The 15,751-nt window shown below is 45.8% G+C and overlaps 1 protein-coding gene across 4 annotated transcripts; it reads left to right on the top strand.

The window, feature by feature from the left end:
* Positions 1-285: 285 nt before the first annotated feature.
* Positions 286-12,976, top strand: LOC127306846 (phototropin-2). Of its 4 annotated transcripts, none has more exons than XM_051337555.2 (23): positions 286-491; positions 1,088-1,814; positions 1,931-2,022; positions 2,117-2,375; positions 2,470-2,680; positions 2,779-2,849; positions 4,502-4,608; positions 4,754-4,803; positions 4,906-5,010; positions 5,391-5,450; positions 5,850-5,939; positions 6,854-6,930; positions 7,527-7,611; positions 7,968-8,048; positions 8,247-8,350; positions 9,050-9,099; positions 9,274-9,380; positions 10,368-10,490; positions 10,928-10,979; positions 11,476-11,588; positions 11,975-12,115; positions 12,202-12,295; positions 12,662-12,976. In XM_051337555.2, the coding sequence occupies exons 2-22, from the start codon at positions 1,183-1,185 to the stop codon at positions 12,292-12,294; spliced, it is 2,703 nt and encodes a 900-aa protein (XP_051193515.1). In that variant the 5' UTR covers positions 286-491; positions 1,088-1,182; the 3' UTR covers position 12,295; positions 12,662-12,976. The 4 variants fall into 4 exon arrangements, with proteins under 4 accessions (XP_051193515.1, XP_051193514.1, XP_051193513.1 ...); XM_051337554.2 differs by having other exon boundaries at positions 12,657-12,976; XM_051337553.2 differs by having other exon boundaries at positions 12,202-12,311.
* The last annotated feature ends 2,775 nt before the right edge of the window (positions 12,977-15,751 follow it).

Here is a 15,751-nt window from a genome sequence, read left to right as displayed (position 1 = left end):
ACAGCACCTGGGCCAGAGCCACATCGATCGTCCCCGGTCACCGTCTCCGTCTCGCCGACTCACTCGTCCTGGAACAACCTCGCGACAGCGACGCTCAGGCGGACCTCCCCGGCAGCCCGTCATCCACAGGATCCCCGCGCGCGCTCCCGTGGCCGCACACCGGCCCCGAAAAATCTCTTCCCCGTACGTCGCCGTCGCCGTCACCACCAGCACCACCACACACCGGTAAGACAAACGAGCGTCCCCACGATGCCCCGCGGACGCCACGGATCGCTGGCGCTGCCGGCGTCGGCGTGCGCCCATCGCTGGCCACAAAACGGGGGCGAGACGACGCATGCCCGTGAGTCGACCACGGGCAGGATTGCATTATCCTCTCCCTTTGAGCTACGCACCGCCATTCTTTCCTTCCCGCTGCTCTGCTACCTTTCCAAGATTGCTACCTAGCTCGATAGATTGCTAGCTGCAATTGGGAGGCGCCGCAGCTGAAGAAGGTTGGTTGATCCTCCTCTGCGTTTTGCTCTTTTCGGTTGGCTTCTGTGCCCTGTGTCCTGTCATGGTTGGTGCTTTCCTTTTATGTGTATGCTTGCCGTTTATGTACCGGCGTTCCATGCTGGAAGTAGCCTGCCGAAACTACCAAAGCCCGTGGAGTGTTGGCTATTTCATTGGTCTGCTTTGGATAATGGAACGGATAATGGAACAGTGAGGGTATTGTTCCATTCCATGTATAGTACTACTCTACCATACTGTACTGTCAGGGTCCAGGCATGTTGCAGCATACGAGTAGTTTATTGCCTTGTCTCCATTCATAAGGCAAGACAGATTGTTAGCATGTTTGAATTAAATCGCCTGTTCGATCTGTATGGAGAATCCTACAACTAGATTGGTAAGAGCAGAAAGTGGTGGCTCCCATCACCTGTTCTTCTGAACAGTCTCCTCAAATGTATGCGAGGTCTGAGGCGATTGCTCTGCATTCTTTCTGTCCCTCCTCCCCAATTTTTGCGCACTGAATAACTCAATTTTGCGAATAAAGGGAACCAATATTACCTGCACTTCTTCATCACTGAACAACTGAATTCCTTGTTCTTAGGTGCAGCTAGCAGTTCAGCAGATGGCTGGTCGACCATAGTTGCACCGCTGCTCGAACCAGCCTCGATCGTCAGCAGCTAGCACGTGACGCACGCCATGGCGGGCGCGAGCACCTCGAAGGACGCGGTCGACGCGGTGGAGAAGTGGATGGCGTTCCCGTCCGGGCCCGGCGAGGAGGAGGCCAGCTTCACCCTGCCCACGCCGCCGTCGCTGCTGTCCGGCTCCACCGGGAAGGAGATCGTGGAGGAGGCGGGCGGCTCGGACGGCAAGCCGCCGCAGCAGCAGGGGTGGTGGCCGAAGCCGCCGGAGCAGCAGAACCGCGGGCGTCCCAGCGGCATGGGCAGCGCCAAGTCGTCCATGGAGGGGCGCGCATCCTACGAGGCACTGCCACGAGTGTCGCAGGAGCTCAAGGACGCGCTGTCCAACCTGCAGCAGACCTTCGTCGTCTCCGACGCCACGAGGCCAGACATCCCCATCATCTACGCCAGCGCCGGGTTCTACACCATGACCGGGTACTCCGCCAAGGAGATCATTGGCCGCAACTGCCGGTTCCTGCAGGGCCCGGAGACGGACCAGAACGAGGTGTCCAAGATCAGGGACGCCGTCAAGGCCGGCAAGAGCTTCTGCGGCCGGCTCCTCAACTACCGCAAGGACGGCACCCCGTTCTGGAACCTCCTCACCGTCACCCCCATCCGTGACGACAACGGCAAGGTCATCAAGTTCATCGGGTAATTAATCTCTGCTCCGATCTCTCTCGCCTCACTACTCAATTAGACCAGTGCACCCTCTGCTCTTGCTCTTGCTCTTGCTCATGCTGTGCTCTGATTTGCGATGAACGGCACAGGATGCAGGTGGAGGTGAGCAAGTACACGGAGGGGCTGAGCGACAAGCGCATGCGGCCCAACGAGCTGCCGGTGTCGCTCATCCGCTACGACGGTAAAGCCGACGCGCGCGCGAAACTCTGCCTTAATTTGCCGCCGTCTCTCTCTCGATCAGCACTGACAATTCTCTCCGCACCGTGGCAACGCAGACCGGCAGAAGGAGAAGGCCATGTCGTCGATGACGGAGGTCGTGCAGACAGTGAAGACGCGCCGCGCGGACTCGCCGGAGCGCGAGCCGCCAAAGCCCAGCGACGCGGACAAGATGCTCATAGCCAGCTCGCCGCTCGTTGCCCCGGCCACGCCGTCCGGAGGCGGCTACAAGTCGCCCCACTGGGACCTCAAGAAGGAGGAGTCGCGGCTGAGCAAGATGATGACCGGCCGCAAGTCCGGCCGCTCCTCCCTCATGGGGTCAGTCACCATCAGAGACTCCGTACTGTACATTTATATTACACTGAATGAATTGGAACCTCATACTCACAGGCTCTGCATGTGCTGTTGGCAGGTTCAAGGTGGGGAAGAGGAGCTCGGTGGGGAGCAGGGAGCCGGCGGTGGTGGAGGCACCGGAGGTGAAGATGACGGTGGAGCGCACCAACAGCTGGGAGCGCGCGGAGAGGGAGAAGGACATCAGGCAGGGGCTCGACCTGGCCACCACGCTGGAGCGTATCGAGAAGAACTTTGTCATCACGGACCCCAGGCTACCCGACAACCCAATTGTAAGCTGAAATGAGTGGCACTGATCACATTGTTCATGGAAAGTGCACGCACAGTTTACTGATCACATTGTTCAACCGAAATATGTTTTTTTTTTCAGATCTTCGCGTCTGACAGCTTCCTGGAGTTGACGGAGTACACGCGAGAAGAGATCCTGGGGAGGAATTGCAGGTGAGAAACAAAAACAAAAAAAAGCACATATTTTGCACAAAACATCCTAATAGAGCAAAAATAGCACATACAGACATCACTGCATATGTAGATGTCCTCCATAGTCGGATTCGAGCCATCACCTTCGCCGACGAGTCAATGAAGAGGACCCTTCTATACATGGGAATTGTTTACGCCACATCGACTGGGAATTTTACCATTTTCCTTGGGACCTATAGATCCATTCCTCCGCTCCGACCGCGTCGGGAAAGAGAAACAAATCCGCTTGTTGATCCATTTGCCTTGTCTCGATCCACAGTTTTCTTCCACGCGACGGGGACACCGCGAACTTGGACAGCACCCACTCGCACCATCCACAGTCCACCAACTCATGTACAAAATCCCACAAATCTTGTGATAATGTTGGAGAAAACATCACCGTGACCCGAAGGAGACGAGACCAAGGCACAAAAGAAACAAACAACATCAACATCCCACCTCGTTGTACTTGTACGTGACACCACCTCCTACGGGCTTCTAGACACCGCCACAAGCACCACCATCGAGGTAGGGCTAGAGCCTGGGAACATCATTCCGAAGTGTCGCCACAGGAACCTAAACCTATGTACATGTCGAACATGACCAGTGAGGATTTCACTCTCCTCCAGCTGCACCGACGACTTAAAAGGAGGCCACTCTCTTTTCCACCTTCATATAGGAAACAAGAGGGGTTGATAGTTCGGCTAGGTATAATGCTGTCTCAAGTTTTTTTTTTTCCTTCATACTGGTTCAATGGCTCTGGAGGATATAAACTCCCTAACTTCTAAAAGCATAATAAATTTGTCAAAAATAAGATCCAACAACCGACATGAACGCTACGATTCAGAGAAAAAATACTTTGGAACTAAACATAATAATCTTCTTTAGGGTATGAACTAGAAAATAAATGGAAGTTGCTCCTTTTTTTTACATGGAAGTTGCTCCTTTTTGTTGAGAATATAGAAGTTGTTCTTGTGAATGGTGATCGTGGGCTAGTCCAGGATGGAGTTCACGTATAGGCCGGCCACTTGTTCTGCAGTGCGCCTATCAGCAGCACCCAAAAAAAAATCCCGCTAAAAAATGTTCTAAAAAAGAAAAAGAAAAATGCAGCAGTAAAATGAAACTGACAGAGTCTCTGAGCGTAACGATGCCGTACCAGCTGCTGGCTCGGCAAGCAGCGCCACCTCCCGGCGGAGATCGCCGCGTTTGTCGCCGCCACGGCATCGCGGCGAGGTGGAAGCCCTCCATATTCTGGGTCTGGGTTCCCGCCATTGGCCGTCACCACCTGCCTTCCGCCCACCCCGTGGATTCACCGCGGGGGGCGCAGAACCCTCGCAGCCTTGATGGCGAATCGCCGCTCCTGTTGCGGCCGCCGCCACAGAGTTCCCCCAAGCTCCCTACCGTCCGGGAGGGACCGCTCGCCCCCTCTCTCCTACGTGCGATGCGCGTTGCAGCCGCCGCTTCTCCTTGGCCATGGGTGAACGTGCGTGTGTGTGATTCTGTTCCGTAGCATTTGCCAATGCTAGTTCCTTTTTTCTTCAGTTTCGTCCATTCATTATTTCTTCCGCTTTAGTTTTCTATGGGTACTTGTTAGTCTATTAGATGATGTAATGAGATTTCGCTGGTGCTTGCAGATTTCTTCAAGGGTCGGAGACCGACCAGACCACTGTTGACAAGATCAGGGAGGCCATTAGGGAGCAGAAGGAGGTCACCGTCCAGCTAATTAACTACACCAAGAGCGGTAATTTTGCGTCATCTGGTGACACATTCCTTTGGACCGGCATTATCGCTGCAGGAGTCACATTCTAATTCTGCTCGCTCTAGGCAATCGGTCTTGTAGTTGGAATCTTACTGATTGTATCTGCATTTTGCTTGTGATGGAACAGGGAAAAAGTTCTGGAACTTGTTCCACCTGCAACCTATGTGGGATCAGAAGGTAGCTGAAATGCTGAATTTGATCTGGTTCTTGTAATCTTACATGGGCGGGGTCAATATGGTGTGGTAATAATTGTGCATTTGGCTGGTACTACGTATGTAGGGGGAGCTTCAATACTTCATTGGCGTGCAACTTGATGGAAGTGATCATGTCGAGCCCCTCAGGAACCGTCTCTCAGAGACCACTGAGTTACAGAGTGCAAAATTGGTAGGTTAGCTCAGCTTGAGTAATTTCCATTTCAAGGATGTGAAACTACAATTGGTTCAGAAAATATCGTATTTGGGAAAAAAGCATAAAATTATACTAGAGACCTATTCAGTTGGGGACGTCGTTGCTTAAGGTCCATTGCTTTATTTTGGGATGATTTTTGCTCGAAATTTAAACGCAATCTTCCATAAATATGTGGCTTACTGTCTTTGCAAACAGTGTGAACTGTAGTACTAGTTCTGTAGTCAACAGTCCATATAAGTTCTTAAATGGGCTGGAAGCTTTGAAACATCATTACACTATGGGGCTACATAAAAACCTAGCAGTCTTATGTTCCTTTAAAATGTGTGCTAACTATTTGTAGTATGAGATCTAACCAGGTCAAAGCTACAGCAGGGAATGTGGATGAAGCAGTCAGGGAGCTTCCTGATGCCAACTTGGTAAGGTACATCTACTTTTTGATGTTTCGGTGTTGCTTCACTCAGTGTTGCTTTGGCAGGTTTTGGTCTTGATTGATGACTTCTGAAAGTAAATTATTGACCGAAATAAATTTCTTAGTTTTTCGTAAGTGAATAATACAAATGAGAAGATGCAACGCAATGCATAGTATCTTAAAATGTAATGAAATGCACGCACATTGGACTGATTAGATGGGTTACTCCTTGCAGTAAACAACATAATATGTTTCACAGAATATTCTGGACTTAATTTAGGGAAATTAGAATAGAGGACACTGAAATGGTAATAATGTACATGTTACAAATGTCTTGGAGCACATCATTTGTGTAGTCGGTTCTTTGGTAATCGGTGGGACATCACAGTATCTGTTGCTTTTGCAGAGACCAGAGGACCTGTGGGCTCTTCACTCACTATCTGTTTCCGCAAAACCTCACAAACGGGACAACTCTTCTTGGAAAGCTATAGAAAAGGTATGTTCTATGTGCTATTTTACAAGAGATATTTTGTATGATCGCAGTAGAAATAGCAGCATCAAATCGTCCCAACTTACATGATACCAGAATACATTATATGTCAAATTGTCCCAGCCTAGTTCCAGCCAAACGTTCTGGATGGATAATAGATGCGAATTATAAACTACAAGAGATGGGTTTTTATGAACCTAGGAGCAGCAGGTCCAGTGTCCAAGCCTGTGATTTCCATTTAATGTCTGTTATAAATTACTACCTCCATTCCAATGAATAAGGCTTTATTTTTTCCTAAAAGTCAAACTATGTAAAGTTTGACTAAGTTCTTAGAAAAAGTCATCAACATGGACAATATAAAATCAACACCGTCAGATACATGAAATATATTTTCATGTGATATCTATATAATTTTATAGTTGTTGATAGTTTTTCCTAAAAGTTTGGTCAAACTTCACTTAGCTTGACTTTTCAAAAAATATTATAAGCCTTATTTATTGGAACGGAGGTAGTATAGAGCTAAACGATATCCATCATGGCAAAAACCCAGTTTATCAAGCCCCCCAACAAAATCATAGTTAATCAAGATTGCATGCATCTCAAGATGAGGATGTACGATTTGACATTTTGACAGCACGAAACCTTGGAGGTGCTGCTCCCAAGCTCAGCCAAATATAGTCCTTAAAACAAGAGAACCATATCCTTAAAATAGAATAACTTGGGGCTGCATATAGTGCTTCAACACATGTGTTGTTACCTTTTAGAGTGGACCGGTTGTGTCTAATCTCTTATGTTATCTTGTTTTGCTCGAATTCCTGGCAAGCATGTTTATACAGATGTTAGAAACAAGCAAGGAACAAAAGGGGATGATTGTTCATTACCCACATTCTTTTGAAGTTCTTTTTTTTTTTGTGTTGCAGATTGTAGAAACCGGAGAGAAGATTGGCTTGAAGCACTTCAAGCCTGTAAAACCTCTGGGATGTGGTGACACTGGCAGGTACAACTCCTCAGCAGTCTTCTATATCGGTTTCTAAATTTTCAGTTAATCTCTTTCTTCTGATAGTCTAAAATGACTATCATCAAAAGTAGTGAAATGACACGACTTCTTCATTTTGGATTAACTAAAATAGCTTTTAACAAAGAAGGGCCAAGTATTTTTTATTTTATTTTCTCTTGCTTAAGAACAAGTACTTGTAATGAGCTTATGTCTAATGATAATTTCCATATTTGCGGAGGAAGTTGGTATTATCATCTATGTGCATCAGTATTTTCATAATTCTACTATTATGAAGAGCACGCTGTTTGACTTGTTATGAGAGTGGAACATTGCAAGGCTGCAAGAACAGTGTCTTGTTATGAGATTACTTATGAGGATAGGTCTCGTCAATTCCGTAAGCTTGGCCATGTCATGTTCAGTTCATGTATCTGGTAGCCATCACTTATGGTTTCTCTGAAGTAACTTCAGTGTGTTAGGAGATCTGCCAATGTGCAGCTCTGTATTTCATAATAAACTTAATTACCATGTTTACATTTTGTTATATTTCTCATAACAAATGTATAGCACTTTAATCGTATCATTCTTTTTGTTTCCAGTGTACACTTGGTTGAATTGCAAGGTAGTGGTGAATTATTTGCAATGAAGGCAATGGACAAATCAGTGATGTTAAACCGCAACAAGGTAGATTTTATAGATTAATGTTGACATGATCCCTCCCTACGTCAAAAAAAAAAAAAAAAAATGATCCCTCCCTCCCACCCACACACCCGATCATACAGCATGACCTGTACTAGGATAGTCGTACAAATTTTGTTTGCCTTTGTTTTGGTTTTTTTCCTTAGTTCTTAGCTTTCAGTAGCTTTTGTTCAGTTTGTTTTGGTTTTGGTTTTTGCTGTTTGTAAGACCTTCCTGCCATCTTTGTGGTTCCTTCTAATGAAAATGATACCCACTTAGGTGCGGGTTCGAGAAAAAAACTTGTTACTTAATACATATGACCAGTAGAACTCAACGAATTGTTGCATTGATTATCTACACAGGTACATCGAGCTATTATCGAAAGAGAAATATACTCTCTATTGGATCATCCTTTTCTCCCCACATTGTATACTTCCTTTCAGGTTTGTCCTATGACTTGTGACTTATCCCTGTTGACTTATCCGTGTTATATAGTAAACCAAAGCTATATGGTGGTTATTTTAAGAGGATTGAAGGCCCATATACAGTTTCTTAGTGTTAGCCTCCATGGTTGTTAATATCATATTTCCAGATAATTTTGTTGAACGTTTGTTACTAAATCTTAACTTTCTATTTTTCAGACGCCAACGCATGTTTGTCTCATAACAGACTTTTGTCCCGGAGGAGAATTATTTGCGGCACTTGATAAGCAACCCCTGAAAATTTTCAGAGAGGAATCTGCAAGGTGGCTGCTTAAATCTCAACATCTGGGTTACTCCTCAGTACATGCACATTACTAATTTGAAGTCATAATTAGCTTCCAAATTTGTCTGTTATTTCATTCTTGGCTTATCAACTTTGTACTTTCTAATATGGGAAATAGATTCCTCCAACGAAAAATACTACTGAATACTGACTCGCGTGACTAGTCAAGGTTTTTGGTTGGAAGGCAAGGACTGAGTCGTAGACTAGCTGAGTGACTCTTGATATGGTGAACAAAAATATTTAACACCATATCCGCTTTACTTTTGTTGGTGTATGATGTTTTTGTACTTGTTCCTTGGGTTTCTAGGTCTTTGAATTTTTGCTAGTTGACATAAGCGTATCTACACACGGTGGCACCTAAGATGATATGACTATGCATGTTTTGGAAATTTAGTCACTCTGATATACTTTTTTTACCGCTCCACTGAATGGATCGGATATAGTTCTAGTAAATAATGCCGTCAAATATTTGTAGTTTATACTACATACCTTGCTTGTGTAAAGGAAACATGTAGCTCCTCACAACCACAAGACTGTCCACTATTTTTGTTCTTCAGTTTTCCAGTATAAGTAATTATTGATATTTTGCTATGATAAGACTTTATGTTAAGAATAAGAGTTATTATTCTACTTACCATTTTCTTCTTCTTGACACTGTTTTGATCTACGCTTTCTGTAGGTTTTATGCTGCAGAGGTTGTGATCGGTCTCGAGTATCTTCATTGCCTTGGTATATATGTGACCTCTTAACTAATAACTATAATTATTGATCAAGTTTCTTATAAAGTCTGTGCTCTAGTAATGTTTCACCTCTAGATATGGGGTGCTCTACTTTTTCTTTAAGAGACCGATTCGGTGAACTGTTTGATATTTTAGGCTTCTAATTTGCATATTTTTGGTGTAGGCATTATATACCGTGATCTGAAACCAGAAAATATTTTGCTCCAAGCTGATGGGCACATTGTTCTGACTGATTTTGATCTCTCATTCGTGACTTCTTCGAAACCCCATGTAAGTTGAGGGAAGAAAAACTTCAAGGGCTGTTAAATCTTGTACAGAGTATTTGATTGATCTCTATTTCACCAGTTGTATTGATAGAATATGTAACTTTTTTTTGCGGGTTATAAAATATGTAACGTTGATAAGATTGAACCAAAAGCACACTTCGTACACAAGTAGCAATCTTAAAGTTCCTGGTATTCAAGGTGAAGATAATAAATTGCCTAATTGCAAAGAACATTTTTATGTAGAGCACTTCTTGGCCGATTAGAAGCTGGACTGGACCGCCAGCTGAACTGGAAATAAGCCACAATCAGTAACCTTCTCAAGCTTGATCCAGCTTAGAGACCATCCATGCAGCCGGACCTTAAAAAGGGGCGAACCAGCCAGTTTAGACCTGAACCGGTGACCTGGTCTGTCTAGTAGTGAACCATGTCGCTTACGGCATGTTTCTCGTTGAACATTCATCCACGCTTTCATTGCTTGCTGAGATCTAGGCAGTGGTGCTGTTGCACTGCCATCAATTTGTACAGCCTACCAGTCACACATTTCCTTCTCGATTGCTTTGGCCTATCTGACATGGACCACTTACGGCTATGGTGTTCTCAGGCTCAAGCACACATAGCAGTCGGCCAGTGCTTGTGTTGCAAGCCCGCTACGGAGCTTGGACTGCATAGTTAGCAAATCTGTCTCACTTGAGAAAAATAGTTAGCAAATGTGTAACTTCCCTGAACTAACCCTTGTTTATTTACTGGAATAAATGATACCATATGAATACATTATTAGCTGAACCAGTGAATTGATTTCTTGATTTTTTGTTCCCCTGTGATTCTTTTGGTTGCCTTCAATTATCTATCTTCAACGGCCAGATGTTTCTCTTTTTGTGAAAATTTCTAGCATTTTTTCCTATTTTTCATCCATATGTTGCTTTTAGTATATAATTGATTGTTGTGCAATAAACACTAGGCCAGAACACTTATGATGTTTATCTCCCTGCAGGTCATAAAGCATTCCACATCATTAAAACGAAGGAGATCCAAAGAATTTCTCCCCCCTTCAGTTGTCGCAGATCCTTCCACTCCATCAAATTCATTTGTTGGAACAGAAGAGTACATTGCTCCGGTAGGATACCTTGCTTAGTCATTGCATCATTAGCTTGTTGGCTTTATTTCTCGCTGTTGGATACTTGTTTACAATACTGTAACCTGCATCATTTTAAAATATTAATGTACTGCTGCCTCCATCACAAAATTGATTATTTCTTGCCTAAGCTTCTAGTTAAAAGAGTTAGATGATGTTTCTGATTTTGAAGCTACATAAATCTCCGAATATGCCCGTGCATGGTCTCCTCTGAATAAATATAAATATTATATGGACACTTTTTTCTTCTTACCATGAACTTATGCTAAAACATCAGCTGTTCTATGAGTACTTTGTAACACAGAAAGTTGAATCTGTTTATCTGCCAAAAATGTAGTCCTTCTAACTAAAGTACTTATGTCGTTACTATTTACTAATAATTAACATGATTGCCTTGCCATATGTGGTGGTTATTTTAGGAGGTCATCACAGGTGCAGGACATACAAGTGCCATTGATTGGTGGGCTCTCGGTAAGGCAATAACAACCTACTAGGAGTTTCCTTCCTCTTACTAGGAGTTGTAGCAGTCCCCTGAAAGACGTAACTGTGTAAGGAACTGAAATGTCTGAGGGTCAGCTAATCTCATGAAAATAGTAACAGCAATCCATGCACCATTCAGATAAGACCTGAAATATGGTTTCCACACAGAGATCTATCTATATTGCCAATTTGATTCTAACAGATTAGTAACTGTTCAGAGATACACTGTTATTTATGCCTAACTTCTAGTGGATATATATGTGCTTTCTGTGACGTAGACTGGTAGATATGATCATATATCTGCAACATGTTTCGATAATATGATCCTATAATATGTAATATCTCAATAATTAGAAAATGTGTTAGAAAAACATGCACTCGAAGTATCCCCAACCATGAGAGCTTGTGTCATATGCAATATTCTAATGGTAAGGTGAAGTTCATAGTTAGTACTGAGAGGTCAGCTAACATCCTTTAATTGCTATAGGAATTCTATTGTATGAGATGTTGTATGGGCGTACACCTTTCCGAGGAAAGAACAGGAAGAAGACATTTTATAACATCCTCCACAAAGATCTTACGTTTCCTAGTAGTATCCCGGTAAGAATTTTTTTTTTCTCTCTTAGGAGGTCTGTTACCTTGTTATGCTTGTAATTCTATGCCTCTTAGGAGGACTGTAACCAAACTTCTACCTTTTCAGTGAAACGGAGCGCAAAAGCTTTTTGTGTTTTCTCGAAAAAGAAACTTTCTCTCTTTGAAAAAATAAGAACTAATCTTGTAGGGATGTATGCCAATCATTTTTGCTTAATTTATTCAGTTTTAAACTGTAAAACTTGAATTTAGTTACAATCTGTAGAGTAAGATGTACTGTTACACAACTGTGTTTACAGCATGGAATGAACATCAACACATCATATCTGTCTTGGACTGCTTCAGTACATAGTACAGTTGGTTTGTTCATCCGTTAACAGAGATACACTCTTCAGGTTAGCCTGGAGGCTAAGCAATTAATCCATGGACTACTTCAGAGAGATCCTTCTTCCCGCATTGGTTCAAATACTGGTGCAAATGATATCAAGGAGCATCCATTCTTCGAAGACATCTATTGGCCACTTATACGTTGCATGGTGATCTAAAATTTTGAGCTGCACAAAACTAACAGAGAATGACGGTCCACTGTGTTGCTAATAATCTAAATTAACTTTGGGTGCAGACCCCCCCGGAGCTTGATGTTCCATTGAAACCAATTGGCAAGGAAACACTACCCCAAGTAAAGCCCGACGAAGGTGTTCTTGATACATTTTAAGGTGAATATAATGCAAGGTGATTCCACAACTTGTTCCCCATGTCAAATAATATTTTTCTCTTAGTTTTGTTACAAATTTGCCTAGTAGCTAGCATATCCACTTTGTTGAACCTGTAAGCATGTACGTGCAAGAAGACGAATAATTGGCATTTGTAATAATTAAAAGATAGTAAAACACTAAATAACTACGGATAACTTAAAACAAGATTATAAACAAGTACACGAGCCAAGCTATGCATAGTAAAAGAGTTGGTCTTGTATAATCCAATCAGGCCATCGTACTGAAAAATATTAACTAGAGTGATAATTACTTAATTTGTGTTTTTTTCTCTTTTGTAGCCTGACAGTGGTGATTTTTGCAGTACAGATTGTATGATGTCCATGGGGTAGAAATGGTTGTTCTTAACCATGTACAATTGCTTAAGATGCTTTGCCTGTCCAGGACAGAAGGAAGTATGCCAGTATGGTATTCACTATTCAGTGTTTTCACTTGGACATGCCTCGTGATCTTGTACATGAGCTATTCTTTTCGGTAGATTAGGAGCTTAATGTATCACGTAAATAGGATATTCCTGTAAAGTTTCACTCCTCATGGAGATGGTTAGAAAGAAGATGTACCCGGCATGGATAATATACTTCCAAATTGCTTCTTCGGAATAAATCTTGTATTTGCGAACCATAAGATGCCTTCACGTACTGTTACTATTGTTTGATGTATGTTTATGTATTATTTCTGTCTGTGTTTCCCTCCTGCTTATCTTTCCAACTTAAGGATGTGCAAATGGGGCAAGTGAAATCCCACTTTCACATCTTTTTTAACTGCACTTTCACATATCTACTTTAGACTATATAGAAATAGGGAGCTCTGTTTGCTCCAAGCCGTGCCGGTTGGTTTTGCTGATGTGAAATCCCACTTTTTTTTTTTTTTTGAGAAACACAGTACAAACGCAGGCGCTCACATACACGCGCATACACTCACCCCTATGAACGCACACACGCATACCCTACCCCTATGAGCACCTCCGAAAGACCGAGCCGGCGGATTGGATCTTGAAATTGACGAATCCCACTTTCACATGTCTACTCCCACGAGAGCTCTGGGCATGTCTGTCACGTCCTGCTAACCGCTACGTTTGGTTGCATAGCTCGGATGGAGATAGTCGTCTATGCCTTTGTTTGCATAGCTTTGGCTGGTGAGAGCGATGCTAGTAATTTGGATATGTCTTTCTTTTTTTTTTGGACAAGTAACTGCACGGCGGCAGGCCTCAATTGAATACCGATTTACCGATTTTGAATCTGTCAGGGAAAAAAATAGATCGGCCCGCTGGCAATACCTCTGATGCAAAGGATCACCAAGGCACTGTAGTGACGTGTGCTTTGAGGACATCTTCAACGGGAGACCTAAATTGAACGCGTCGGGCCGTCCGGATGTGGTTGTTTGGGTGGACATGGAGACATAGACGACAGTTCGTTTGGGTCGCCCAATATGTCCAACGCGTCGATGCAGCGTAAAATAGAGAGAAAAAAAAGGAAAACAATAATAACTAAACATAGTTCATTAATGCCCTATTTTGGGCAAATTTATACAAAAGAAAACCTATATGGGCTTTTAAATAACTAAAAAAAAAACCTAGCTAGGGTTTGGGGTGGACGCGGTGGCCGCCGACATGCCGCCTAGTCCCACTAGAAGTCGGCGTCGTCGCTGTCCTCCTAGTCGTCGGCGTCGATGATGATGACGCCCCCGGCGACGAGGCGCTGTTGCGGCTCGAGACGCCGGAGCGCGCCAGGGACTCCGGCCACGGCGACCACTGGGCCCGTTCTCAGGACGACCGCGGGTCCGGAGGGTTGGCCGGCCTGCGCAGGCGTGTCAGCTGCGCCGCCTCCTTCTCCCGCTCTACAGCTCTGCCTCGTGCTTGAGGCGGAGGCGCTCCTCCTCCTCCAGGAGCGCGGCCTGGCGTGTGGCCTCCTCCTGCCGGCGCGCCTTGGCGAGGAACGCCTAAGTGTTGGCGTCCACGCACGCCCGGCTGGCCTCCTCCTCCAGCGCGGAGCACCTCGGCGAGGTGCGGCCACTTGGCCAGCTCCTCGAGGTCGTTGACCTCGACGGATGCCGCCAGTATGGCACGCAGCTCGGGGTCGTCCTCCTCGTCGGGCTTCGGCAGTGGCGCGACCACTTGGGTCGCGTCGTCGATGTAGAGCCCACCGGGGCAGCGGATAGCCCTCCTCGCCGTTGCAGGTGGCGTGCGGGGCTCCGTGCGAGGCCTCGCCGTGGCCGTGCGTGACGCGAAGAACGAGGTACGCCAGCGCGTGTCGTGCTCCTCCTCGAACCAGAGGTCCCAATAGGGACTCTTCTCGGCGTACGTCGGGTCCTCCGGAGGTCCGCCGGGAGCTGGGCGCGGCTCCGCTGGATCTCGGCCAGGCGAGCGCGGCCGGTGGCTGGGATCGGTGGCACTGGAACCTGATCTGGGCTCAGGTGCCACCCGTGGGGGAGGTGGACGTCACCCCACATCATGGGGGTGCCGGCCTCACAGAACATATGCGAAACCGCCACAGTGACGTAGATTCTCTCCCGCAGGGGCGCCGCCATCGAGAATGGCACCAGCGCGCTCTGGCGGTTGCTGCCGGCATTGTGGTCGTTCGCGCCGGGAGTGAACTCACGCTTCGAGGCCATGGTGGCGGAAGCTCATGCGTGCGTGCGGAGCAGAGTGGGGACTAGAGTGGATTGGGACAGTTCCTCTCCTAGTCCTACATCTAATAAGAGTATCTCCAACAGGCGCGCTATATAGGCCGCGCGGTATATTAACTGCCGATTTACAGCGCGCGTAGGCGAAGTCGCTCCTCCGGCAGGCGCGGCAAACGACGCGGCGCTGCAAGTTTTTTAGGGCACGCGACGTTTTGCGCAATCCCGAGCGCCAAATGTGACGCGTCGGCTATAGAGCGCGACAACGCTCTGCGCACGCGCGAATACTCAACGGCTGGAAAATCCCCCCTGCGCCCGCGCCCTCATTTCCCCACCGCCGCGAAATCCAGCCGCCGCCGGTCGATTCCGCCGCAGTCCCCTCTGCTGCTCACGGCCGCGCCGTAGATCCGCCTCGCCCACGCGTCCTCCTGGCAGTAGCGGCCGCTCCGCCGCGCTGTACCGACCGCGCCGCCGCGAACGAGGGGCAGAAGTCGGCGCTTCTACCCCGCCTCCTCCTCCGCGCCGCCGTCGCCATGTCGTCATCTTCGTTTTCGAGCTTGCTCACGGCTATGTGTTTGAAAACTATGTGTTGTATTGTCTCAAAACTATGTTGTATTGTTGTATGTTGGTCTCTAAACTTGTTGTATTTGGTGTGAATAATTTCACGTACTTGTTGTATTTGTTGTGAACAATTTATTGTATTTGTATGTACATTTTATTTGTGAATTTTATATGGTTTTTTAATCTTGTTTGATTCATACTTGTGTGTGTTTGTTGTTT

This window comes from Lolium perenne, chromosome 2 (assembly GCF_019359855.2).
Source record: "Lolium perenne isolate Kyuss_39 chromosome 2, Kyuss_2.0, whole genome shotgun sequence".
Taxonomy (NCBI): Eukaryota; Viridiplantae; Streptophyta; class Magnoliopsida; order Poales; family Poaceae; genus Lolium; species Lolium perenne.
Note: the sequence above shows the minus strand (reverse complement) of the source record. Positions and strands in the feature narration are given on the sequence as shown.